Genomic DNA, 26,955 nt, shown 5'->3' on the forward strand with positions numbered 1-26,955 from the left:
AAAACCGCAACTTGGCAGAGGCTGCACATTTCCAGTGGCGTGGAAGTGGTAAGACAAAGTCTTGCAGGGAAAGAAACACACCGTCTTCAAATGCAACATTAAAGGTTACAAGAGTAAGTGAGGCAGACTGTGAAAACGATGGAGTGTAAATGTGTTTGCATGCAAGCTTTTATATATCCATCTTGGTTCTCTTGTGCGTGAGGCTGTGTGTGTGTTTATGGTCTGTGAGTATACTTGGAACTTTTGTCTGGCCATGCTTGAAGACTGACACAAATTGGTATTTAACCGGCGCTTTCCTCTTAGTGAAATGTCGGCTGCATCTGTTTAGCTTGGCACAAGGCAAACTTAATGCTATTTATACATGAAGCTGAAGCACTAGAACAGCTAGCATTAAGCGGCAACCGCATGAATACATGCACTTATTGGCCACTTCATTAGGTACACCTTTCGAGCACCAGGTTGAATCCCCTCGTCTTTACTTCTTCATGGCATAGATTTAACAAGGTGCTGGAAACATTTCTCAGAGATTCTGGTCCATATTTACATGATAGCATCACACAGCTGTTGCAGATTTGTCAGCTGCACATCCATGATGCAGATGGCTTGTTATCCTGCTGAAAACAGTCATCAGAAGACACGATGATCCAAAAAGGATGGACATGGTCGGCAACTATACGCATCTTGGCTGTGGTGTATAAATGATCCTCAACTGGTACCGAGGGCCTCGAAGTTTGCCAATAGTATATCCTCTACACCATTACAGCAGCCTGAATCACTGATACAGAGTCGAATGGATCCACGTTTGTCACAGCAGATGTTCAGACTCATAGGAAAATCAAACCTTTTCTCAATCTTTGGGAAAAGTCTGGTCCAATTTTGGTGGGTAAATGATAGCCTCAGTTTCCTGCTCTTAGCTGACCCAGCGTGGTTCTTCTGCTGCTGTAGCCCATCTGCTTTAAGGTTGCACACTCAGAATCATTTTTACAAGTTATTTTAGCTTTGACTATGAAAAATAAGATTTGGGCAGGGCAAGCAGCAAGTCTTACAAATATGGTTAATCAGAATGTAAGAAGCCTAAAAAGATCCATTTTCATATGTTTTTTTGGTTTATTTTTTTAAACAGTAATAAATCAAAATTCTCATAATCTCCATAAGAACTGTTGAGGAAGGGGAACTGAATATTTACTTCGATTTTTACAGTTTTACTGTTGCCAAAGAAAAATGTTTAATGCACTCAAATGATTAGAACAATGATCCCCTAGGTCATCCTGCATTTAAATGCACGTTTCACATGAAAATGTAAATATCAGTTTATCAACTCTAAATTTCTCGCATGATCTTTTGACATTACTGAAACAAGCCCATCTCATTAGACTACGAACAGCCACAGTGGTGATAGTGTAAAGGGTGGTGTAAGGCTAGCTTATGATTACATTTCAGCAAGCAAAATAACTTTGAGGCAAATTTTGATTAGACAACTTGAAGAGCTTTATTTAAGGTTAGGGGTGAGGTCACTCCCTTGTTTGGGCAAGTAAAACAATAAAAATAATTTGAAATAATTTGAAATTTGAGAGTCTTGGCTTTCGATTTTGAGTAAAGTGAAAAAATATTAGAAAAATATATACAGTATCGTATAATTCATTCTCAGTTTACCAGCTGCAGTCTTATATTTGACCTGTGGTCTACACAGCATCGGACAAAATCCTTTGTCTTGTCATTTTAGTCCTACTAATGATGTACAAATACAGATGTGCAAGATGACTTAAATGGCTGCAGCCAATAAAGTTATCATGCACACATGTTTGGTTGTCTGCGTGTGCATAGGCGGATGTGTTTTCTGTACTGTAAATGCATATGTTCATGTTCATATGTGTTTGTGTGTGTGTGAGATGCTGACATCAGTCACATGGCTGACATGTGAGCACAGATGTTAGCAGTGTTCCAGTAGACTCAAATAATTCTGGAATAACAGCTGGCAGAAGAAACCTCTGAAACCAAGATAAAGGCAAAACGGCCTCTGGGGCATTATCTGTGTCCTGAGACTTTCCATGCTAGTTGGAAGAGTATCTGCATCTGCAAATACTTCAGCTACATGGCCTCACACACACACTCCAGGAGGTTTATGTCACAGTCATTCTCTACTGGTGATGACACTCAGAACAAAGAAAGCCTCAAGGACATCTCAGAGGTTTCACTCCGGCTGTGAGAAATCTCTCATTGTTGGAGAGGAAGAGAGGACAAAGGGAGGACACCATCGGGGTTGCATGGACAATAAATTTGTAATTATATCCTGCTTTTCCCTTCATCTAAACTCCAACAGACACTGTCATCTACCACTGAACCGAAGGTGACTGAGACTTCCTCTCACTTATGTTTGGGTTCACAACAGAGGCCTAATAGACAAAATAAAAGCCATCTCAAATAACTGCCTTCATTAAAACTGTCCAGATGGATCATTTGACTCCGCTGTTAAACATCGAGGGATTTGCTAAGTCAAACAGATGAAAACAAAACAGTAATATTTTAAGGGTCAGTGACAAGGTTGATCCAACAATGTTGGTTTTATGGTGAATACACCACTTACAGAAACTCTCTTAGCATGCTTTTTATGAATTGGATTTCCATGTATAAAAGGACACTGTCAACAGTGAATTTATTTGTCTGCTTAGCCAAAATTTTATATTATTTGTTCTTCAGTGCCATAAAGCTCAGTCGCTGTCTAAATGCCATTAAAATAAGCCACAAGTTCCACAGAGTGGCATGTTTTCTCATTACCATTAACACAGCCATTTTAGTTTATTGTGTCTAACCCCCTCAAACACAATCCCACATTTGAAAAAACCCCACTAGAGCATGTGCTTTACTCTACCCATAATGATCGTTCACGCAGATAGTTCTATAAATAGTAATAAAGACATTGTATTAAGTCAAATAAACTCAAAAGTACTTTGTCACTTCTTTGTTTACGTTTTTCTCTCGACTAAAAAGACTATATAAAGAGGAGCTACTGAGATCCATTTTTGCAGGAGCACAGCAAAGTTCTTTACAATGTTTGTTATTGCTCAGTGAACACTGAGCATAGTGGAGCACTGAAGCCTCAGATGGGGATGAAAGCAGCAACCCAGCAATTGATTGACTGCCAACCACCTGAGGTTACAGTCACACTGGGGAAAACAGTGGCTGGAGGCGCTGCTCCAGTGAAATTGCGACACTGAGCAATCAAAATGTGATCTCTTGCCTTTGAAATGGTCGCTTCAGACGTGGACCAAGTCCGAGTCCGGTTGCAGCCAACTGCCATCTTGCTACAACTTTAGTGGGCTAAGACAGCGGTAAAATAGCAATCATAGTCGGTGTGCAATCAGTTTTCTATTGGACAGAGTCCATTTGGAAATGACCTGAAATCTGTTTGCGATCACAACTGTGGTAAATCTCAAATCTACTACCGTCTACCTCAGACCTGAAGTGCTGTCCTGGAGCCAGGGGCGGACTCCCTCCCTCCAACGCTCCATTAAGTTCAGTTCAGTTCTGGTCTCTTTCAGTAAAATACCAGTATTATTGTGGAGCAGGAATATGTGGGGCTCAGCTCTGCTCAGTGCTCACTCTGTGTTTTTTAAAGAGTTACAGGATAGAGCCAAAGTTCTGGCACTGCACTCACAGCTTTGAGCCATCGAGCCGTGCCAATTGTACGTTCTGATCACATCTCCCTCTCTCGTTCCAATTACACGAACACTTCTAGTGGCAACTTTCACACACATATTTGGTGCAAAACGAGTCATGCTTTTCAGTGGGAGTTTAGTGCAATTTATAGGAAACCGCCTGCCACAAACCTCTGTAAATTGGGTTTGTGATTTTCATTATTTTAAGAGCAGGCGCTCATCGGTGCAGACAGACTCCGACTGATTACAACATGTTGGCAATTTGTCTGCAATTACAAATGAGATTGTGATTAATTGCAAACCTCAACCATTCTGTTTGAGAGTGATTGCGGCCTGTCCGAGTCAGACCAGGTGACCTGAACAGTTGTCTTGCAATGGACGCCAGCAAGCCAAAAATAAATTATTTCCTTAATCGAATCTGATTTAATAATCAGTGCGGTCAATTGCCAACCATTGGTTTCTCCTGGTTGCATGGAGGTGCCAGCCTATTTTTACTCTAGTGTGATTGGGGCATAAGCTACCACTGCTCTGCTCATTGTATGGATTAGATTTGATTTAAAGCAATTTTTTGCTTTTTATCTAATTTTTCTAAACCACAGTCACCTGAAATTTAAAACAAAAGAAATGAGCAGTCAACAAGTTCTCTATCAATGAAAATATATCGACATTTACCCATTTATTTTTACTCTAGTGTGATTGGGGCATAAGCTACCACTGCTCTGCTCATGTAGGAAAGCAGTGGGAAATATGTTGGCTGAAATACCACCTTTTGTTTGGTACACAAGGTGGTCGGGTTGGCTGCCTAAGCCTAAACCTAAACTAGCTGTCGGGCAATCCAGCATGAAGATAGCTGACTAGATTTTTAGTCAAAATATAAGATTAATAAACTTTCAGAATCAGTATACTTTATTAATCCTTAGGGAAATTATGTGGCTTACACTTGCTCCAGTACAGTAACATTAACAAAAACAGACTATTTAACAATACAATATGTTAAGATATAAGGAATAGCACAATATATACAAATCACCAAATAATAAACATGTACAAGATTGATAGATGTAATTATAAATAAATATCAAGAAAATTGCCAGCACCATTACCGAGTAAGAAAAGAGTGTGTGCAAAAAGGATGTAACTATTGCAGTCTTTACGATGTATTAGATGGAGTTGTAGTACAGGGAGATGGCCACAGGCAGGAATGATTTCCTGTGTCATTCAGTGGTGCTTTTTGGTAATCTCAGTCTCTCACTGAACGTGCTCCTGTGGCTAGCCAGTATGTCATGGAGTGGGTGGGAGGTATTATCCAACATTGTCTTTATCTTGGACAACATTCGCCTCTCCGACACCACCTTAGGAGAGTCCAGCTCCATACCCACAAAATTACTGGCCTTGGATCAGTTCATTAAGTCTGTTGGCATCAGCAACCCTCGACCTGCTGCCCCAGCATGCCCCAGCATAAGGATAGTACTTTATTGTCTGTGTACTCCAAGGTATTTATAGCCCTTAGCTCTTCAGTTTTTTCAAGCATGTTTATTTTGAATACAGTTAGTTTTTAAAAAGCATTTAGATTTTTAAAAAGTATTTAGCCTCAATAACTGGTTTTGGTATTTTGAATGAAATTGGTCAGTTATAGAAAACTATGACTTGTACATTTGGTTTTATTCGTTTCTGTTCTGAGACCAAACGCAAAGGCCAACTAAAATACTGCAAAGACAGAACAAAGTAGCATTATGTATCAACTGATTCTGAACTTTCCACACTGAGGCCATAACACTGATAGTCCTGTGGAAACTGTAATGCAAAGTTAAAATGAGAAACACTCTGTTAATAGACCAGCAAAAAGCCAATGAGGCCAAATGGAGGCTGTAAAAATGAATCTGCTGCAAAGAACAGGAGCAGAGGCTGGCTGAGAGAAAATCTGATAAATACAGATGTGACTGTGTGCTCTCACATCACTCCACACATAGCATGCCGGTTAACTGTTTTGCCCGTGTGGCTAAACCAGAGACTGTATATACAGCTAAACAGAGGGTTTACAGGCTGTGGTTTCTGTAATGTTAGAGTGAAACTGAAGAGCTTCTGTTTTGACCAGAGATACCTCTCAGTTTGTGTGCTAATGTCTTTGTGTCTTTAAGAGCACAGTCTAACCAACTGCAGTGAATGTGAGCACACTTAAGACCCATGTGCACATTAATAAACCCAAAGAGATAATAAAATCTTCACAAGGAAAACTGAGACCAGACAAAGGTCTGGATTCACTAAATGTGATTTTTTTTTTCTTCTCATGGCTAGGATAATTATAAGAATTTATGGGAATTTCAGGAGGGTCTGCAATGCTGATGGTAATCCCTTCACAATATATTAAGTGTGTGCCCAGTCTATCACTGGTAGCTTTCTTCTTCTTCCTCCATCTTTCCATTTATCAGGTCCTGAGATCTCCCCCACCTTGGGTAGCAGGCTGATTAGTCTGATGCACTGAAGCAGAACCGGGCAGAGTATTGATTGTCACAGTGACCTTTCTTTTGCCACTCTTCTAGAGATGTGGGGGGTTGCATTCTCTAAGACTACATGGCTAAAGACAGGAACCTTGCTCTGCACAAATGACATTCATGGCTTCGAAGACACTGGATGGTAATCACTGTGCTCTCAGCAGGATGACACAGCCAATCAACGGTCTTCAGTCTGGTCCTCCTGCACAGGGCCTCAACTGGAGCTTTAACAGTGTGGCTGCAATAAGTTTATTGGGATAATTGTGAAAATTGGAATTTTCTTCGTCTGACATTTTATATCCATCAACTTAATTTTGTTTTTCTAATCTTACTCCAGCAATAAATATTAAAACCTGACGGGAAACCCCTAAACTGCAGGTTTTTAAAGTGATACTTTGAAAAGGACACATAAGAATGAACATTTACAGAAATATTTATGCTAATCATTATCTTCAACGATTAAATATGACCCTATTTGATCATTGAGCCTATTTTTTATATCATAGCACCTTAATACGAAACAAGTAGCTTGCATTTGAATTTTGTGTGAAAGGGATATGAAACAGACATACAAGATATCCACTGTAAATTGGACCTTAAACAAGTTTAGAGTCAAAGATAGAAGCTAGGAAAGGCAAAGGGGAGATGAGGGGTCTGTGGTTAAAGCATGTGTCAGTAATAGTGGTTAAAGATCTATTTTTGAAACCTCTTTAAAAAAACAACAACAACTTAATTCTCTTATGTGAAGTAGTGTAGAGCAAATAAGATTGATGAGAAGGGAGGGAGGGGAATACAGGAAATAGTCATTATTGGCAGCTAAGACAGAAGACATCTGTGGAAGCAGTGGCAACCACATGAAGCCGTGGGATCCAGATGTGACAGAAAAAGGTGGGCAAATGTGATTATCTCAGCAATACGAGATGAATCAGAGAACAAACAACAATGCAATACTAAAAATTGGGGGAGCCAAAAATCCAGAACTTGATGTGGATATCGGTTTACCTTCAAGGGACTAGAAGCCTCACAGAAAAAGGAGTAATTACTGCAGAGGCACAGAACTCAAACAAACATCCATCTAAACACACACACAGATAACATGTGTTGAGCATTGAATGGCCGCAGCAATGAGGGGGGAAAAAAAAAAATCACCACCACACATCATCCACAGCTCGTGGCAGGAGGAAACCAACACAGCTGAGTGACCTTTGTAGAGAGAAAAGGGGTTGGAAGAAAACAAAAGATAAACGTCATACCAGCTGAGGGTTTGGATAACAATAGTGAAAAAGATGTGCTGGTATAACTTCTGCTGTCACCTTCATCAAAGGAATAAACAGAGACTGCAAATATTGAGCTATCAACATGCTTTGTCTCCCTCCCCTCACCCCCAGGCGGTCCGAGCAGATGTCTGCCCCTCCCTGAGCCCAGTACTGCCAGGAGTTTCTTTCTGTTAGAAGGGAGTTTTTCCATCCCACTGTCGCCAAGTGCTTGCTCATTGGGCAGGGGTGTCTAACATAAGGCCCCAGGTTCCAGAATCGGCCTGGCAAAGACACCAATCTATCCCACTGGACAGCTTTGGAAAAAATGAATTGTCTTCATAAGTTTTATAGCTTTTCCTAATGATAAAGATCTCCACTGTGTCCATTTATACAACATCAAAGTGTTTAACCAACATACAAGAAAATTTCTGTTTTTGTCTATTACAGAAGTTAATAATTAATTTTACACATTTATTTCTTACAATTTAAGTCTAAAAAGTTGTCCTGATAGTCTTCTCTCATTATAGAAATTGTACTTTTCTTATTTTAGGATATCTCAGGGATTCAATGTGTAGTTATTCTTCTTTACACTGACTTTCCAGTGCTATACTGAGCATATGCAGTGGATCATGGTGTGAACAAATCATTCTCAGATCATCAAATTGATCTCGACTGAGAAGCCAGGCTGTCCCGCCACCTCTTCGTTTAAATCACGCAAACCACCTCAAATGGGTTTTCATATTATTGTCAATTATCTCCTCTGGGGGACAGAAGGTTGAGATAAAGAGAGGTCTGCTTGCAACTTTCTGGATCAACATCTGAGATTAGGCTCTTGATCTGATGTGATGTGGTGCGCTGCACATGAGCGTAACTGCTGACTAAGCTACTTTAGAAACCAGAAACCAAAGACCCCGATTCCCTGCCTCCAATCTCAACCAGACTCTGTCAAACTTCCCTTTAATCGTCAGCGACCCCATGCATGCCAGACAGGCTCGAGCCACTACCACGACTGTCTCCCCTTGAGCCGCTTACCCCTGGGAATTCTGCGCAAACCAGTGTTACTCCTCACCACACCTCCGTCTCTAATTTAACCAGAAACCTCATGTTTGGTGCCAAGAAAGCCCTGCCTCAGAAGATTCCCTTTGTAACCTCCGGCACAGACCTAATTCATACGCAGTGTCAACATTACCGTACAATCAAGCTGCAGTCACGGACCTCAAGTCTTGAGGATGGAAATCAAATAACTGCGCATTAAGGTCAGACGTCATTTGGGTTTCCACGAATCAAGCCAATTTAAACCAACGTGCCCTGTAGACCAATAGTGAAGATATTGGAAAAAAAGAAGGGAAAAGTATATTGAGCGCACTTTAACTGTCATGTTTTACGTCTGCAATTTTAAAAAGCAACAAGATTGTGTTTCTCTTAAGTGCAAGGTGGTCCTCTATATTAAAGGCAGAAATAGCCTGGTCACCACACTGAACATGAACCTCGGTTGTAACATTTCCTGCTCTCATGTGTAAGTCCCATCTCTCAACACAGCTGCAATCAAAACACCCCAACAGCACAAAGGTCCAGTTTAAACTTTACCTAAACTATGTATGTGAAGCATCATGTGTAGGTTAATTAGATTTACATGAAAAACTCTGATAATTGAATTGAGATTCAAGTGTAAGACAAACTGTTTCATATACATGTCCACTGAGTAACGTTCTTTCTGTACAGAAGACAAAGAGGGATGGAAATACTGCGTAATGTTTGTTATTATCATCACACTTATTAGAATATTCTCCACATCACTTTGGGAGCATTGATTGCATTAAATGTATCCCAAGACATGATGTGGCTCTTAACAGGTTATCAGATCATTCAGTTAAACCTTGGCTGGACTAACAAGGTAATGAAGTCCATAGTAATACATTCAGCATATATACCGTAAATGAAAAGTTTAAACGTATGAGAAGTTCAAAAAGAGTTTCTTCATTTTTGAAGACAATGCATGGAAAAAGGAAACAGAAAACAAAGGAACCACACAGGTAGTACTGAGATTAATACTACAAGTTTTAAGCCTGGACCAAGAGTGGCATCTAGTGGTCGATATACAAAAGACATGACACCACTTCATTCTTCTGTTGTGGCCCAGAATATTTTTCCAAATGAGTGAGGTGTTGCAGTAACTTCTGTGATGAGAAGGGGCTGATTTGACAGTGACGTTTACTGAACTTCTGCTACTTTCTGGGCCCTGGATACCCCTGACAAGAGCAAGGATTGCACTTTAAATGCACACCCAAAATCATTAGCAAAGATTATTCAGCTTTTGTCCAAAAATTGCACATGCAGGTAAATTAGATCAGATTAGTTTCAATGGGAGGCTGTTGAATATACTAGAGATTTTAGGAAGGCCAAGAACATGTTACTCTTTTATTCAAGTCTGTTAAAATGCTATTAAGGGCTTTCCTTCCTTATAGTTATTCCTTAGAATATTAACACTAAAGAACCATGAACTTTTTAAAAATATTTTATATAAGAGAAAATTAGGATTTCCTCAAAAATCCCTTCTGGCTTATGAGCTGAACTTACTCCACTTGTTTCCAGGCGTTTTCATGTATACTGTAAATTCTGCTGACAGCTTTGATAAACATAAAACATCAACAATGCACATCTGGTGGATTACATAAATGATTGAGTTCTAGATAAACACAAACTTGAGAGTCAATATTTTTTTATTTAACATGTATCAAAACAGTATTAACATTAAATCTGATGAATTTTATGCATTTTTGTGAGTTTGTCTCGGTCTTCACCTAGTTCAAATATATTTTATGGTGCACATTAATATTAAATATTAACACAAGTTCATTGTAACTTAAGTTAACTCAACGGCAATCTACATTAGCAACACATGAAGCCAGAAAACAACAAAGACTAATCCAAGAAAAATCTTAGACCAAGAGTCTCAGTTAAGGAGGACTCTGACTAGGACCTTCAAGAGGGTTCTCCTCCTCTAAGATCAAAGGATTTGTCATTTGGGCTTCTTGGGTAACATCTACTTTCATCAGAACCACCGCCCTGAAATGAGAACAAACAGGTGTTAAGCAGAAAAAGGATATGGTACTATATTAGCAGTTCCATCCAACTGTGCGTCCATTTTTCCATATCATCATGCTTTCTTAATACATATGTTCATTACCCTTCTGACAGGCACATGCCCAACATAGCTCCAAGAAACTACCAAAGTATGGCCATTTTTCCAATGTTACAGTAAGACATACATACGAAAAAGAACATCTGGTATATACACAGTGCTGTACACAGTTCACAGGGAACTACAGCAGACAGTTCCACAAGTTTGATTTGGCAGAATTTTTTTTGTGGCACTTGCTCTGGTTGATGCCTTTTATATAAAGCAGTTTGTCTTTTTCTTAAAAGACGCAATAAAAGCGTGTGTTTTTCATTTGATTTTTTTTAAGTTATATTAAATAAAGCAATTGGCTCAACAAAGCTCAAAACTTTTGTTAAATAAAATAGACATTATGAGGATACTAGAGATGTATATTAACATGCAAAAGAGGAACTTGACCGGTGAGAAAAAGTTGGATTAGTAAGAGGAACTGAGTCCTCCAATTTCCAAGTGCCCAGTCAAGCAGAAATGCTTTTCTAGTAAAGTTAGAAAGCTTAAAAGGAACAAGCTTAACAAGGAAACTGCCCCTTTTTTGGTTTACTGAATAAATACACCGTGGTTAAAATTCAGCAAACACCTTCAGGTACTTTACCTCAATGACATACTTCTATTGACAAATAATAATGTCACATGAAAGCAGCCTTGAATGTACCACCGAGTTTTGAGGATGCTACATGTATGTAAAATGCTAAAACATACAGTGACACAGACATACCGTTTAAAGTTCACGGTGATTACAGCCTGTTTTTAGATGTCAATCATATACATTTCACCTCTAATATTCTTGATATTTAAAATTGAGCTATTTCTTATATTTTGAACTTTGAAATATATTGTATTATTTAATTAGTTCACTCAGTTACTGTTATTCTCTTATAATAATAAATCATTTTGTCACAACTCATGTACATCATCTCTGGTTTTTAGTCAAACTTGCAAAGGCAGTGGTATGATCCTTTGAAACTTTGTTACACTTAAGGCATAATTATTAGCTTACCCAATAACAGACAAAGGGATCCCACAGAGTCCTGCAGACAACAGGAACACAAAGCCAGGGCACCATGACACCGTAGCAGCATAAATACTGTTAAAGACTCCAGTCGATACCTTGTTGCTTATTATCTCCAGAAAGTACATGAAGGCAAACAGGGCTCCTGTAAAATAAATAACAATCATAACAGTAACAACACCACCATGCTCAGAAGGTGAAAGGGTTACACAAACCCTAAAGATTAAGAGTTTAATTCTGTCAAATCCAACAGAAACTTAAAGTGCTTCGTTTTTAAGTGCACCCACAAGCTTCTGGAATGTGCCATCCTTCAATGGACTGACTCCACAAACACTCTCAGACATGGTTTTGTGGTTCTTGTAAAGCACTAAACTCACTCACCCTGCTCAGACTTTGAGATGATCTCTGACATCATGGCGCGCAGAACGGGGAAAGGCATTTTAGACAGAATCATTGATCCAATTGCTGGAGGGGAAAATGCATAACAGACAATTACTTTTTTATTATGCAAAATACTTCAGCATTATAATATAATCACATTGAAATCTGGGCCAATGAACATTTTAGATTTGTTTAATGTTAATTTCCTGTTCATTGATAAAGATGCACATATCTTAGACAGCATTAGATACAAGAGGATTATGCAAAACAGTGGTAACTGAGGATTAAATTGGACAAAAACCCATTGGTTACTTCCAGTTAGTAATGCAGATTTATAGTGTTTGATTGAGTCTTTAAATCTATACTGTAGGCAAAGACAATTCAGAACTTTGCAGCTATGATGCGTCTGCAGTTGTAATCGCATCTACCTCACTGATTGTGCAAATAGAACAATATTCTACTGGTGTTGACATTAATGCAGTTTTCCTCTTTTTGTAGCTCTGACAAAATGTGTCGACTTGAGAGCTAATAGATTTTGAACAGTTTTACTAAAAACCCAAGATGGCAGAGTCTTCAAACCAGCCTGCGAGTCTAGCATGATCAGCTTACTTTTACTCATCATGGCAGAGCAGCACAAACACATCTTGCTCAATATGGCAGGGTTTTATGGATATAAATTACTTAAGCAATTTGCAGAGTTCCAGTATTCTGATTGCCTAGTTAAGAGTGCTAAAATGTAAAGCCGCTCCCCCTCACCTACAAACATAAATAAGGTGGTCTCAGCAAACGCTGTCATCACCATGCTCATCACCAGAGACAGGATCCCAAACAGGACAATGAACAGCTGGGGCACACCACAGCATGTAAATAAGGACACTCCCACGAAGCTAGTCAGGAACACAGTGGTGGTCAGTGCTGAGCCGTAGCCAATCAAAATCTCAGTCCAGCACAGGGGCTTATTGAGCTCATACAGCGTTATCATAGAGACCCCACCAATATATGCAAAGGAAAAGCTGATAAAGATGACAATGAGGAGGGCCAAAGCAATTTTACAACTACGACTAGCCCCTGCAAGCATCTGGTAGACCCCACAGACCATCTGTTTTATGGCTGAGCGCCGAGGTGCCAAATCCATAATAACGACATCTGATGGAGGCTTTATTGTCTCCTCAAGGACAAAGACTGCATAGATTAGGCTCAAACACAGCATCAACGTAGATGTTAGGAAAGGCCAGTTAAATCCTGCAGTTTTCAGGAAGTAGCCTGTTGATATTGAAGCCCCGCCAGCCAACACGCCAATCATCATGTCTACTCCAGCCATGCGCAGAGTCTTCTTGCAACGGGTGTCACACAGGTCTGCTATGTAGGCAAAACAGCCACCCAGAAATGTGCCCAAGCCGCCACACAAAGCGCTGAGGATTGAGGAGCCAATGAGAAGGTAAATGTTGAGCTCAAAATAGGATACAGTCAGGTAGGCCAAGGTATTGATCAACATGCCAATCACAGGTATGATGATTGTGATTTTGCGCCCTGCTCTGTCGCTGTAGGTCACCAGCAAGAGAATGACCAACAAAGATGGGATTGTGCAGAGGACATCTGTGTAAAGGGAGAAGAGAGATGCCTGCTTCTGTACGCCCTAGAAATGCAGAGAGACACAAAACAGACTTAATTTTAACTGCAAAAGCAAACTCACCAAAATACAGCTTGGTAACTGTGTTTTTGGACACAGACATTTTTCAAGTTTTTCCTCTGTATAACCCCAGAGTGGATTTTAAAAATAAAACACAAAGATTGGCAAGTAAAGTCCAACTTTTAAGATTCAAATCATCTTAGAACTTAATCAATTTAATAACAATACAAAATTTAACTGTTTTGAAATTACAGCCATTTTTATATATTGCCCCATTAACAAAGGGTCAAAAGTAATAACACAACTGAAAAGCAGCTTCACAGCCAGTATTCGAAGGGATGCTCCCTGCAGTTGATTCCAAGTGTTTCAAAGCCATCCATATGGATAAAGCATATTGCAAAAGCAACCCAAGAGATTCTTAATACCAAGAAATACGTTCTTGAGATATTCTTCAGTCACCTGATCCCTGAGGTCAGAGACCCAAAAACAAGCAACAATTGAAGGTGGCTGCAGTAAGGGGCTAGAAGAGCATCCCAAAGTGAGAAGAAACTGTATTTGGCGCTCTGTGCTCTACAGTTGTCATTCATCATATTATTCTCAGTGAAGTATTAGGAATAATCCTTATTTAAAATTGTTATTGTTCAATTATTTCAAAGTCTCTGAAATGGAGGACTCTGTATAGAAATGGTTGTAATTCCTAAATCGTTCATGCAAAAAAAAAACAAAAAAAAAAACACAAAAAAAAAACACACAACAACAACAACATTAAAGCCAAAAGCAAATTCAGTTGAAGAAACTTTCACATGCACTTGTAAATTTCTAAGTAATGCTAGATCTTATCTGAAATGAGCATTAAATATTAATTTTCCTGCTACAGTATCAATGATAGTATTCAGTGCAACAGTTTTAAGTATAATGCAAATGCAGCTAATGCTGATTTGTGTTTTACGCCACTTAACTGATGGCTGCAACTGTGCATGCCCTTATTTTTATAGTAGGTCCTTCCATTTTTGGTACTTATGAATCCTACCTTGGAGCCAGAGATTAATGACAAACCTCATAACTGCTTGAGCTGTTGCTTGTTGTACATCTGGATGTGTCAGAGATGGGATAGGTGGTGTTTGTCATCTGCGCCCAGAGTCTCCGGTAAACATACTGCTGCATAAGTGGAGCATTGAGAAAATAGGAAAAAGTGCACAGGGCCATCACAGGCTCCAGAAGCAAGAGACGCTTCATTCTGAGGAGGGCTGGAAAATGTCCTGAACAAGAAACAAGGACAATGATTAGATTTGAACTCAAGTGACAACTAAAACTTGATCACTCCACATGCCTGAAGAAGGCATGGCCATTCTTGTACTATAGTTTAAGAAAAGAAAGCAATCTAAAACAGGTGAAACCAGTTAGTCAGTGATTTTATAGTGTTGCAACTGTACAAGACATAGGATTTAAAAAACAAACAAAACAAAAAAGAAAACAAACCCCACAACAGTTACTCTACTCCACTAAAAACTACAGTTCTGATTCAATGTATAAGAAACTGTCTGCATGGGCAATATTTGTTTGATTGAGTTTGTATTTTATTTATTCAAGAAAACTGCATTACATTACGGATCAATTGTATACTGTATCAAACATTCTGTGGTATTCTACTCCAACTGTGCTACTTTAGTGTATATAGCCAGCATTCAGGTTTGTACGATATTTGGAGATTATATCAAAAAGACTGTGTCACAGACTCACTGGTATAATATCTAACCAGAGAGCCTGGAGTAATATACCAACATGGTAGAAAAATACTGATTAAATATAGAAATCTTTAAATTATTGCTCTGTTAAAAAAATTTTTTAAAAAAAAGGTACTTAGCAAGATAAGCACAACATATGACTGCTTATCTTGCCCCACACACACACACACACACACACACACAGAGTGTAAAAACAGTTCTTGACTTTTTTTCAGTACAAAACAGAACTAAAACAGTTAAATACATTTTTCCCCTAATCATAGAATGCCGTTTTGACTCAGCTTTCCCCTCAACTTGTGACAAGGCATACACCACACACACACCATGCACCAGTGCCATATCAGGGAAACTGAAGAAGCTGAAACAGCACCACAAGAAAGTAAAAGTTCACAACAAAAGGTTGTGAACTTACCTAATGCTGGCTTCCTATAAGCAGCGTGAATGCAAACAAAGCAGCCTTAACATTGTGTTCTTGGAGTACCCCAGTGTGCAGTTGCCACCAGCTAATCCCCAGAACTGACTGGTTTGATGTTAAACAACCAGACTTTAGAGACTAAGGACTGGAATGTGCAAAAATTCAATCGTATGTATAACACAACCTCAAACTAGTCCTTCATGAAATACAAGCGGGATATAAAACTAAACAAGGGCAAACATTAACAATTTTTACTATGTATTATCTGCAATATTAAAAGCAATGAAAGATATTACTGAGGAAAAGACAGACAACTATTTTTTCCTTCTGTAAAACAAGACAGATTTATACAAGTTTTTTTTTTTCCTCCCAGTAGGAGTTTGCATTTACACAAAGAAAGCCAGTTTTCCAACATGACATTTGGGCTAGTGATCATCCCAAAAATGACACTAATAGTTTGTGAAAGAGGAAGAAAGCTCTAAATCGCTTCATTCGTTGATTTCACAGGTGTTCAATCAGACAGAGGGAAGCACAAAATAAGTAAATAAAGTAGATCCAGAACGCAGGTTTAAGAACCTGAGTCAAACTTCAATCCAACATGAGAAACTCATTTTCCAGAAAATCTGAGTTTCTTCAGTCTGCCCCGAGTATGTTTAGTTTGTGCTCAGAGTGTGCATGAGTAATGAAACAAAGTAGTCATCAGTGGAGCTCCAATACGAGGATTCACCATGGCAACAAGAAAATAAAGGGCAGAGCTTCTACTGCAATCCAGTCTACAGAGAAATAATAATACATACCAGTGGATCATGACATTTATCTCAAAAAGACCAGGATGGGAGGAGAGAGTGATTTTAATTAGTGAGATCCACTTGATTTTTAAATCTAATCATTCCACTATAACCTGAAGGGATAAAACTCACACAGTAAGTGCAGATGAGGCAGTTTAATTATGGACATAAATTTGCTTCGGGTGCTTTGCAGTTGAGGTTCAGTCTTCACATGTTTGGACATTTATAGTGAGAGTGGGGGAGCAGCTAGATGAGAGCCTGCAGAGGTGGAACTATGCTCTGGAGAGAAGAGGAATCAATGTCTCTCAAACCAAGTCAGAATGTGCGTGAACGAATGAGAAGGAGACCAGTTTAACAGTAAATATGAAAACAATAGAGGTTGTGAAGGAGGACATACAGAGGGCACTTTGAAAGAAAACGCATGAATGAGGAAATGAAACAGCATTTGAGGCAGCTGCTTCATATCAGTTCGTCAAGTATGCGACACATTGACTAAATTTCATGAACTGAGAGAACTCTCAGGAGTGGCAATAGTGAGCAGGTAGGCACCAGCCTGGGAGCGCATTGGGTGCATAGTCTGCTGCCCCGATAAGTGACTCAGTTTAAGATGGCCCCTCTCTGGAGTACAACGCTCATTTCCCCTCATCTCAGTATGAACATACTCAGACTTGTACGTTAAACAGGCTTTTTGGACGAAGTCAACGATCAATAAAGTCAATAGAAGTTGTTCCGTTTGCTCGGACTGAAGAAGAGAATAAAGGTCAAACTAATATTGTTAACACCATCAAAAGGTCGGGCGTTCTAGCCTTGGATAGATTTTCCAATATGACTAAAAAGCTTAAACACTCATTCACACGCTATTGTCACGGGGCTGTTGTCACGGGGACATCATAGCAGCTGACGTCAGTGTTCTTGCAGATATTTAGCTGTGAGCGGAGTGATTTGTCTGGCTTACTTTATCTAAAGACCGTCAAGCCAAGTGCTGCAAAATTCAGGTTACTTTTGGTATACTTGATAGATTCTGCTTTTGAATTAGAGCTTTTGACCTTACCCTGAGGTCAACGATATGAATTAAACATGGAGTAACTAAAGCACGCGGAAACTCACCTTGTCTAATTTCTAGTAAATATGGCACCGAAGCACAGAGAATGGTGGTAAATCCGTGGCGTTAGGTATCATGAGGTTTAATATGTGCTAAATCTATGGTAAAGTACCACACCGATTGAATAAAACACGACCAGAATTTTACCAAGTGCGGCCTTACCTTTTTTAGGACGTTGGAAAATGGACACTGCCAGTGGGCCTCCTGCCTGACAGTAAAAGTAAAAGTGAACCAGGCAGGTTGATTGGCCAGCCAGAGTTTCTGGAAATTAAAGTCCCAATTCAGTTCACCTGTGAGGCCGGCTGGCTGTCTGAAGCTCTCTGACGAGTTTTTTTTTTCCATGTACTAATTTCATATAGAAAAAACCTAACATCAGGTGACCTAAATGGGACTATGTTAGAAAACAGTACACTTGCAATAGTGGTGTACATATTGGCTATCATATAATTTACAGACATTCAGTAAGCAGGAAAAAGTGATGGACTGCCAAAGCAATTAGTAATGCTTCTATGGTTTTTAAGTGTCTAATATCTTGATTTAGATTGGTAAATAGACTGTAGTCAATACGAATTATGGAGGAGCTATAAAATACAGAAATGGCCTGTTTTACAAGTACTGTACAAGTACTGTTACAAGTAGTGTGTTATTTTACCTACATTATAATTAGTCCGGTCCTTTTTCGCCAATATATACAATATATTTTTAAAACTGTGATGTTATATATTACAGATCTCTCTTGAAAAAGACATTTTTAATGTCAATGACACTTTTTACCTGGATAAATAAAGGATGTGTAAAAGTAACCTTCCCCCCGAAAAAAAAAGTGACAGGAATGTTGAATGAATGAAATGACTTTTTTTTTCTGCAGAATCACATTGTGCTGGGATTTAGCTAGAAAATTAGAAACAATTTTTTATGTTTGTTATGAAGGTCACTGGGTATAGAAAACAGTATTGCATTTAAAAATGTTCTTAGCATTTCATCTCCATCAGAAAAAAAATCCTACATATTTATTAAACATCACCTTGTTTGATACAGTTTTAAGAAGATAAATGATGTCGTGCTGATATTTAGTTGTGAATTTTCGGTCTGTATTAAAATACAGAAGCTTGGCCCACAGTGGTAAACATTTTTTTTTTTATTAGACTGTTGCGAATATTGTGTTGACACAATAATTAAGACTATTACACCCAAAATGTAGTAACTTAGCTACAACAAAACCTGAACAGAGGTTGAATCTTACAAACTTCAGGTATGTAGTGGCATAATTGTGCTGGTGCTTTCTTCTTCTGTTTTTCTCAAAAACCAAAGTGTGAAAGAAAATCCCACAACACTTTCCTTTATTTAGTTTGTTGCTATTCTCCAGATAATTGGAAAGGTTTTAATTGATAGTATGGAAAACTGAGCTTTTCAACCTGGTCGTACCCCGAGGCAAGCAGAGACCTAATAAGTGACCAATTCAGTCCACAAGGTCTTCGGTTTGGTCATAATACAGAGTGGTGGGTTGTTTCCAGAAAGAACTTTAGTCCTCATACTTTGAAATGATTACCATAACTCTTAGTCCCCTTTACCATTTGTGGCTTGGTCTTTTACCTTTTCCCTGAGCAAAAATGTGATGTCAAGGTCAAATTTTATTTGCTACATAAAAAAAAAAAAAAGAAATAATATACATTTAAAATGTATCCATTCAAAATGTTTTTGAAAATGTCATTGTCATGGTCAGACTTCTACCTTCAGACCTTCGAGATTTCTATCAATTTTAACTGGAGTTGTTAAACCTGAGAGGTAGAGAAATCTGTTTACCCATAACTCCAATAAGCACAGCAACAAAGGAAGAAAATGTAACCTATATTAAACACCACATAAAATAAATCACACACACACACACACAAAAACAAAAAAACCAAAACAAATCTTAACAAGCAAGGTGCTGTTAGTGTTTGGTAGTCCTGGCGTCTCAGGTAAGAAGAGGGCTGTGGTCACTCTGATCTTGGACAGGATTCTCCTCCTCTGAATTGAAACGCTTTGGCCTTTGGACCTCTGTGGCAACATCCACTCCTATTACGCTCACCATGCTGAAATGAGGCGGAGAAAAGGGGGATAATATAAGAGCAAAATAGAAAAGGGAGATACATGTCTGCTAAAGCTCAACATAAACTGGCCAACTGTTTCTGTGTCCGTTTCTTCCATTACATCTCTAGTAGCCCTTCTTAAGATTACATCCATACACTTTCTACAACTACCAACGTGGTGGATATGTATATTTAAGGAGGGGAAAAAAAATCCCATTTTGTACCATCTGCTACATACAAGACTCATCGGCTTCTTTTTAGCAAATAAGCACAACAACAACCAAACCACATCAGTTTCATTTGAGTGCTGACGTGGCTTGAAAATGCTACCACTCTATGCACTCAAAAGGAAAAATATAGTCTCTTGTTGAATTCAATTAGTTGTTCTGTTGTTAGACAAAATTGCTAAACCAGTGCTTTTGTTATTCTATGAATAGCCGCTAAGTAATAGGAAGGAAATGTGACAACAGCTTTACTCACTAAAGGAGTTTTTCACTACACCCCAGTGCAATAAAGTTCAACAGGAAAAAAATTCAACTAAACTTCAGTTGAATTAAAAGCAAAGCCAAGGCTGTAACAGCCCAAAAATCAAATCGAAGGGATACTATGCATGTCATGAGTTATACGGGAGGACTTCTTTTGTAAAAGGACTTGGATAACGAATGAGGAACTAATTCTTCCTGCTTAAGCAGAACCACTTCCCTTTTCTAAATAACTGATAAACAGTGACTTGGCAGCTTGTAACTTGCAACTCCATCCACACAGTGCAGAGTTGTGAAGTCTGATCTCACTAGAAATCTGATCACAGATCACCAAAAAAAAACCCTCACATGCCTTCAGTCAAACTGAACATTAACATAATCCAGGACAAACAACATACAGGACAGTGAGTTTTGGTGGCAGATAATGGCTTCTGTGAGCAATGCATTAAAAATACACGGTAACATGAACAAAAGTAGCAAGACCTGAGGTGAGTAACCTTAAACTATGTCATGTGACTGATATTTATGACATAGTAAAATGAATGGAAACTAATAATGTCTGGGAGGTACAGCAGGAAATTAGTTTGGAAATGTATTACTCTACACATCAATTATAACTACCAGTGCAGTGCCCGCTCAGAGAGCGTAACCCTGGTTACTTTTATAGCTACAATTCTACAGCTAATTGCATCACAGCCATTAAGTGAGTTTCTGTTTCAAAAAGAAAACGGTTATGAAAGGCACAATGACTAAGGTTATACCTTTATAGCTGGAGACCTTTATTCCCTCCCGACTAAAATTACAGTTGGGTAATTTTAGTTGCAATGGATAAACTTAGGAGTCTGAGGCGTGTTGTTCTGTCAATGATTGTCATCACAAAGCCCAAACAACATGCCTGTGTGTGCAGCCCTTCTCCTCTAGGTTAAACACTGGTGACTGAACAACTTTGAACTAAAATGACAACTGCTTATCTGCAATGTCTCAAATTGGACATTGCACTAATTTTCTTCACCATCGGCACAATGTGCAATTCCCTTGTATTCTTATTTATCCCTTTGTATACTCTGTATTTATATATGTCTCTGTAATTCTATCTGTGTATATATGGTATATTTCTGCTCACATTCTATAACTTCTGTCAGTGCTGCGCTATTAGAAACCGAATTTCCTGGAGGAACCCACCCGAGCGATTAATAAAGTTTTATCTATCTATCTATCTATCTATAACTACAGTTTGAAGTGGATCAGATGAATGGGCTTGAGTAAGGCTAACTGGCTGAAAAGTAGGACAGTTTTCCCAAATTATTAGTAAGATTGCAATTTGCAGTAAAAGATGCAAAAATGCTGGCCTGGCTATTTTAAAGTTGTGGGAAATCCATTGGCCTACTTATTGACTTACCCCAAGGCAGTCAAAGGAATCACACAGAGTCCTGCAGATAACAGAAAGACGAAGGCTGGGCACCACGCTACCGTAGCAGCATAAATACTGTAGAACACTATGGACGATACATTATTGGACAAACTTTCCATAAAGGAAAGACAGGCAAACAGGGCTCCTGCAATAGAGAAAAAAAAAAAATCAGAAAAACAGAAAAAAAAAAAAAATCTGCAGGTCATAGGGTTACTAAGAACTTCTGGTGTATAGTTTTAAGATAACCCTCTGCTAAATTCAACAGAAACTTGGAGAGCCAAAGCTGCTGGAACAGGTAATCCTTCAATGGACTCTGGCTCTACAAACACACTCAGACATGGTTCTGTGGTTCATGTAAAGCTCTGAAAAGTCACTCACCCTGCTCAGACTTTGGGACAATCTTTGACATCATGGATCGCAGTACAGGGAAAGGCATGATAGACAGTAGCATTGGTATCCTCACTGTGGCAAATGACAAACAGAAGATCAGCATTATATAATGCATCACACTGTAGTTTTAATGTAACTGCATAAAACTATACATGAGGAAATTAATATTTGCAAAATTGTTTAGTTACTTATGAAAAAAGTATGTTGCATCTATAAATGTAACAGATGTGTGTTTTCAATTACGTAGAATGTTGCAATAAGATAATTAAAGTAAGCAAATGAGCGATAACATAATTACACTGTTTATAAGTTTACAATGCACTAAAAAAATTAGGAGTCTCTAGTAGCAGTTGTGCACCTTATAAAGCCACCATAAAAAGTCCTATTCTGTCAATTAGTAATCCAAGTCACTAGCATGCGATGTATTTTGGGGGTGCCATTTCTCTGTTTATAATGCCTTATGTGCTTTTTCTGCAAAAAAAAAAAAAAAAAAAAAACATAAGGCATTTCTACTTCCTGCAGCTAAAATTGTCCTTATTCTTTTTAATATGACACATTCTGTGTTTTTACACCCGACCATTTAATATCGTGCCCACAATGAACACTGAAACGGGCTTTGGTTGATGCATTTTTCCTCTTTTCATACCGCATATTAAGACAAATTCTACAATAGATCAATGCAAAAACACTAAAGACTAAATTTGTGTCAGAAACTATATATAAGCAATTTCCTAATTCACGGTGTTAAAAACAGATACAACTAAACTATGGACTTAGTTCATGGCACACCTTGTTAAAAAATAAATAAATAAAAATAATTATATAATTATTTTTTTTATTTAAACAAACATGGGTTAAAAAGTATTATCTCTTCATTTTATGTACGAGTCAAAACTACTGTACATTCCAATAGTTGCATTTTCCTCCTCACCTATAAACATCAACAAGGTTGTTTTAGCAAATGCCGCAGTGAGCATGGCTGATACAACAGACAGGATCCCCAACAGGACAATGAGCAGCTGGGGCACACCACAGTATGTAAACAGGGACACTCCTGCAAAGCTGGTCAGGAACACAGTGGTGGTGAGTGCTGAGCCGTAGCCAATCAAAATCTCAGTCCAGCACAGCGGCTCACTGAGCTCGTACAGTGTTATCACGGACATCCCTCCTACATATGCAAAGGAAACGCAAGTGAAGATAATAATGAGAAGGGCCAGAACAGTTTTCCACCTGCAGCTGGCCCCTGCAAGCATCTGGCAGACCCCACGGAGCATCTGTTTCATGCCTAAATACCAAGGAGATCCATCTAAAGTAACGGCACTAGTTGGAGCCTTCTTCACAGTCTCCTCAAGGACAAAGATGGCATAGAGCAGGATCAAAACGAGCATCAATGAAGAGGTTAGGAAAGGCCAGTTGAATCCCACAGTTCTCAGAAAGTAGCCTGACGATAATGCAGCCAGTCCAGACAACAGGCCAATCATCATTTCCAATCCAGCCATGCGATATGTCTTCTGACGATCATCCTCGCACAAGTCTGCTATGTAGGCAAAACAGCCACCCAGAAATGTGCCCATACCACCACACAGAGCACTAAGAATTGAGGAGCCAAAGAGCAAGTAAATGCTGAGTTCAAAGTAGGACACAGTCAGCAAAGACAATGTGTAGATCAATGTGCCAATCATAGGCATGATGATGGCTATCTTGCGTCCTCCTTGATCGCTGTAGGTCACCAGTATGAGAGTGACCACCAAAGATGGGACTGTGGATAGGATGTTTGTGTAAACGGAGAAGAGAGATGTCTGCCTCTGTACCTCCTGCAAAAGCAAAAAAAGAGAGAGAGAAAAAATGTGGTTAATTGTAAAGCCCTTTAAATTCTGTCAGCTTCCATTTATGAGGAACGCTAGATGTCCTCAGCTCTCCTCAACAGCAACTCTTGAACCTAAATTTAATGTTAACAGGAGTCCTGGAAGCACTGCAGGGGTGCACAAATAGAGGATGTTGAAGGAGAAGTTTTTTTTTTTGGAGCCAGATCAAAATATCTTGATCATACCTTAAACAGTGGAAGAATTTAAAAAATATATATATATATATATAAAAACTAATTATTTTTAGACATTTCATAAGAACTTTTAATGTTCAGGACTAAAAGGGGAGGTGGGGAAAAAAAAGCTTTTTATAACACAACAGGTGCTGTTGTGGCCATTTACAGATAAAACAAGTTTTGTCCTGTTGTGGTTTTCACTTCTCTTTTATGTGTAATTCTCATTCTATACATGCATGTTAAAGTAAAATGACATTGTTCCTCATAGAACAATGTCTTGATGCATGCTTAATCATCCTCCCACTGAAAGGACTATGTCCAGATGAACAAAATCAACCTTTTGGGGCTCATAGAACAATACTCTTTTACATCCTTGTTACAAAATTGTTTGTTTATTGCAAACATCCTACAAATAAAAAGATTGTACCATCATATCTGTATTCTGTAAGATTATCACTTTTTAGCTATAGTGTAGCTATACAGTATGTGGGTATCTGCATGAGCACAGACCTGTAGTCATAAGAAATTCTTTGCACGTCACCTTATTGCGCTAAAGAAGCTAAAGAAATCTTTGTAACCCAAACTGTGAAAGAGAGGAAGTTAAAAGTTTATGGGAAAAATGTATGAATAAAAACGTTGAAAGTAGACATGGAACTAGTAATGCTATTACAAGTTCTAAGTAGGCAACTTGTTATACCGTACATGTAGGGCTGTTCGATATAAGATATATATCGGATGGCGATATAAAAATTTCTATGTTTCATTTTACGCTATTGTTTGTTTCGTGGTGTAATAAACTGTTTATGGCAATATTTTTTCATTATTTTGATGGTCACTGTAGTGGCTATATTAATTTCTTAAAGTTCTCTTTCTCTTACATTTAATATAATCACACTACAGACAGACAAGCCTTTGTGGGGGTTTTTTTTTGCCTTGTCCTTAGCAACAACGAAGGTAAAACCACCGCGTGTCCGCTTGTTCCACATAAACCTTTTACAATAAAGCTCAAGATCCTGTTGAGATTTTTCAAAATAAACTGAATTACGTGAAAGATGCCGAGTGTTTACGGGTAAGAAGCAAAAAAGAGCCGTCAGGTGCTAAAAAATAAACCTTAGACTCAAAGTTAGAACAGGCTTTTCCCCGCAGCACGCTGTGTAATAAATACTCACAAAGAAAACAGCGCCAGTTACAACTTATGTCTAAAAATGTATCGTTTCATGCATCAGTTAAAACACTCGACTCCCGGTAGGCGACGTCCAGCTGGAAACACTTCACGCAAGTCGAGCTGCCCGAGATTCATAGAATTTACACAAAATGTTACATTTTTTGTGATTTATATCGTTATCAGATGATAGATGTCTTAATATCGGGATATGAGATTTTGGTCATATCGCACAGCCCTACGTAAATGTACTAGTTATTATTACTAGAGTACTGTGCGAAAGTTTTAAGCAGTTAAAATGTCTCACACAAGACCATCGGAGGCATCTGATTAGTGTACAAGTCATGCAAATTAACATAAACATACGGAGTCATTAGGAACTACCGATAAAAACATGCAAATAATCCAGAGTCATAGCCATAACATGTCAGTCTGGAATTAATATGTAAGAAACTCACATAGAAGCTCCAGACCGTTTTTTTTTTTAGATGATTGAAACAACGTGCCACCCAATACCATGAAAAGCTGTTGACCTAAAAGAATCTGTGTCTTGGTTTAAAGGTAAATGTTTGCACCAAATATTGATTTTTTTCATGGCATTCATTCTTAAACAATCCTTGCTATATTCAAAATGTTTTTAGTTTTCAGTGTGGTGGGAAAAAAGAAAGAAAATAAGATACTCCAAATTTCAGGAATGGATAACACGCCTTTAGTGATTAAAGACTAACCTCATTATAGTGAGACTGGTTGCTGCTGTTGCTGTTTGCCACACATCTGGAAGTGTTGTCAGAGCTCAGGTAAGTGGTGTTTGTCACCTGCAGCCAGATTCTCCTGTATGCATACTGTTGCACAAGCGGATAGTAGAGGAAAGTGGCAAAAGCATACAGGGCCACCACCGGCTCCACGAGGAAAAGCCTCTTCATGTTTAAGGGCTAAAAAGTATCTCGTGAGAAGATATGAAAGACAGTTGATAGTTAGATTTAAGCCTGAACACAGGTCACAAAAATTAACAATACACTGCACTGTCAGATATTTAAAACAATCAAATACAGCATAATACACAGCTATTGTTGTGGTAAAAATTCAAATGAGAATATCAAACCCAAACTTCTAAGCACATTTTATTTTGCTGAAACTTTTGGATCTTTAACAGTCGTGAAAACAAGTAAACAGGCACCTCCAAAAAACAACCAAACAAAAAAACAAACAGACAAACAAACAAAACAGAGTCTGGTAACAGAGAGTCGATTTAAATAATAAGAAAGGATCTGCATGGAAGCAAACATACTTTATTTGTTTGGTTGTTTTAGAGACATTGAACTACAACGTCGATAAACAACATCTCCTGACAGGCTGAAACATTACATAGAATAGTAGACAATCTAACGACGTTCCTGCTTGACAAGCTGGAGGAGATCCCACCGGAAGATAGCAGATGAGCATTAACCTTCTCTAGCATGTTGTGAAAAACAAGACAGTGCTACCTCTGTTTGACGCCTACCTGTTTAAAAAATCGTCAGGGTCACATACATCACAATTACTTATGCCCCGGCTAATGTTGTTTATATGAGGAAGGTCGGAGCGCTTGTTTTATACAGAAATGTCAGAGGTTATGAAATGCCGACGTCCCACCTCTAGGCACACACGATTGGACGGCAGTGTTCTCTGTTGGACTCATTGGATTAAAGCAGCTGTCAATCATAGGTGGAATTGCTCAAAACATTTCATGGTGTTTTTTTTTTTAA

The 26,955-nt window shown here is 38.6% G+C and overlaps 2 protein-coding genes across 4 annotated transcripts; both read right to left on the reverse strand.

Moving 5' to 3' along the window:
• Positions 1-10,089: 10,089 nt before the first annotated feature.
• On the reverse strand, positions 10,090-18,229 carry LOC102305694 (solute carrier family 46 member 3). 2 transcript variants are annotated; one of them, XM_005928053.3, is made up of 6 exons: positions 17,815-18,229; positions 14,659-14,861; positions 12,729-13,608; positions 11,973-12,056; positions 11,580-11,736; positions 10,090-10,470 (listed from the first exon to the last, which is right to left on the reverse strand). In XM_005928053.3, the coding sequence occupies exons 2-6, from the start codon at positions 14,836-14,838 to the stop codon at positions 10,362-10,364; spliced, it is 1,410 nt and encodes a 469-aa protein (XP_005928115.1). In that variant the 5' UTR covers positions 14,839-14,861; positions 17,815-18,229; the 3' UTR covers positions 10,090-10,361. The 2 variants fall into 2 exon arrangements, with proteins under 2 accessions (XP_005928115.1, XP_005928116.1); XM_005928054.3 differs by lacking the exon at positions 17,815-18,229 and adding an exon at positions 17,658-17,789.
• A 538-nt stretch (positions 18,230-18,767) lies between these two features.
• On the reverse strand, positions 18,768-26,838 carry slc46a3 (solute carrier family 46 member 3). 2 transcript variants are annotated; one of them, XM_005928052.2, is made up of 6 exons: positions 26,712-26,838; positions 25,939-26,142; positions 22,939-23,821; positions 21,996-22,079; positions 21,606-21,762; positions 18,768-19,727 (listed from the first exon to the last, which is right to left on the reverse strand). In XM_005928052.2, the coding sequence occupies exons 2-6, from the start codon at positions 26,131-26,133 to the stop codon at positions 19,610-19,612; spliced, it is 1,437 nt and encodes a 478-aa protein (XP_005928114.1). In that variant the 5' UTR covers positions 26,134-26,142; positions 26,712-26,838; the 3' UTR covers positions 18,768-19,609. The 2 variants fall into 2 exon arrangements, with proteins under 2 accessions (XP_005928114.1, XP_042079291.1); XM_042223357.1 differs by lacking the exon at positions 26,712-26,838 and adding an exon at positions 26,499-26,704.
• Positions 26,839-26,955: the final 117 nt, after the last annotated feature.

Source organism: Haplochromis burtoni, unplaced genomic scaffold, assembly GCF_018398535.1.
Source record: "Haplochromis burtoni strain Fernald_Lab_line unplaced genomic scaffold, NCSU_Asbu1 Contig_109, whole genome shotgun sequence".
In the NCBI taxonomy this organism is placed as follows: Eukaryota; Metazoa; Chordata; class Actinopteri; order Cichliformes; family Cichlidae; genus Haplochromis; species Haplochromis burtoni.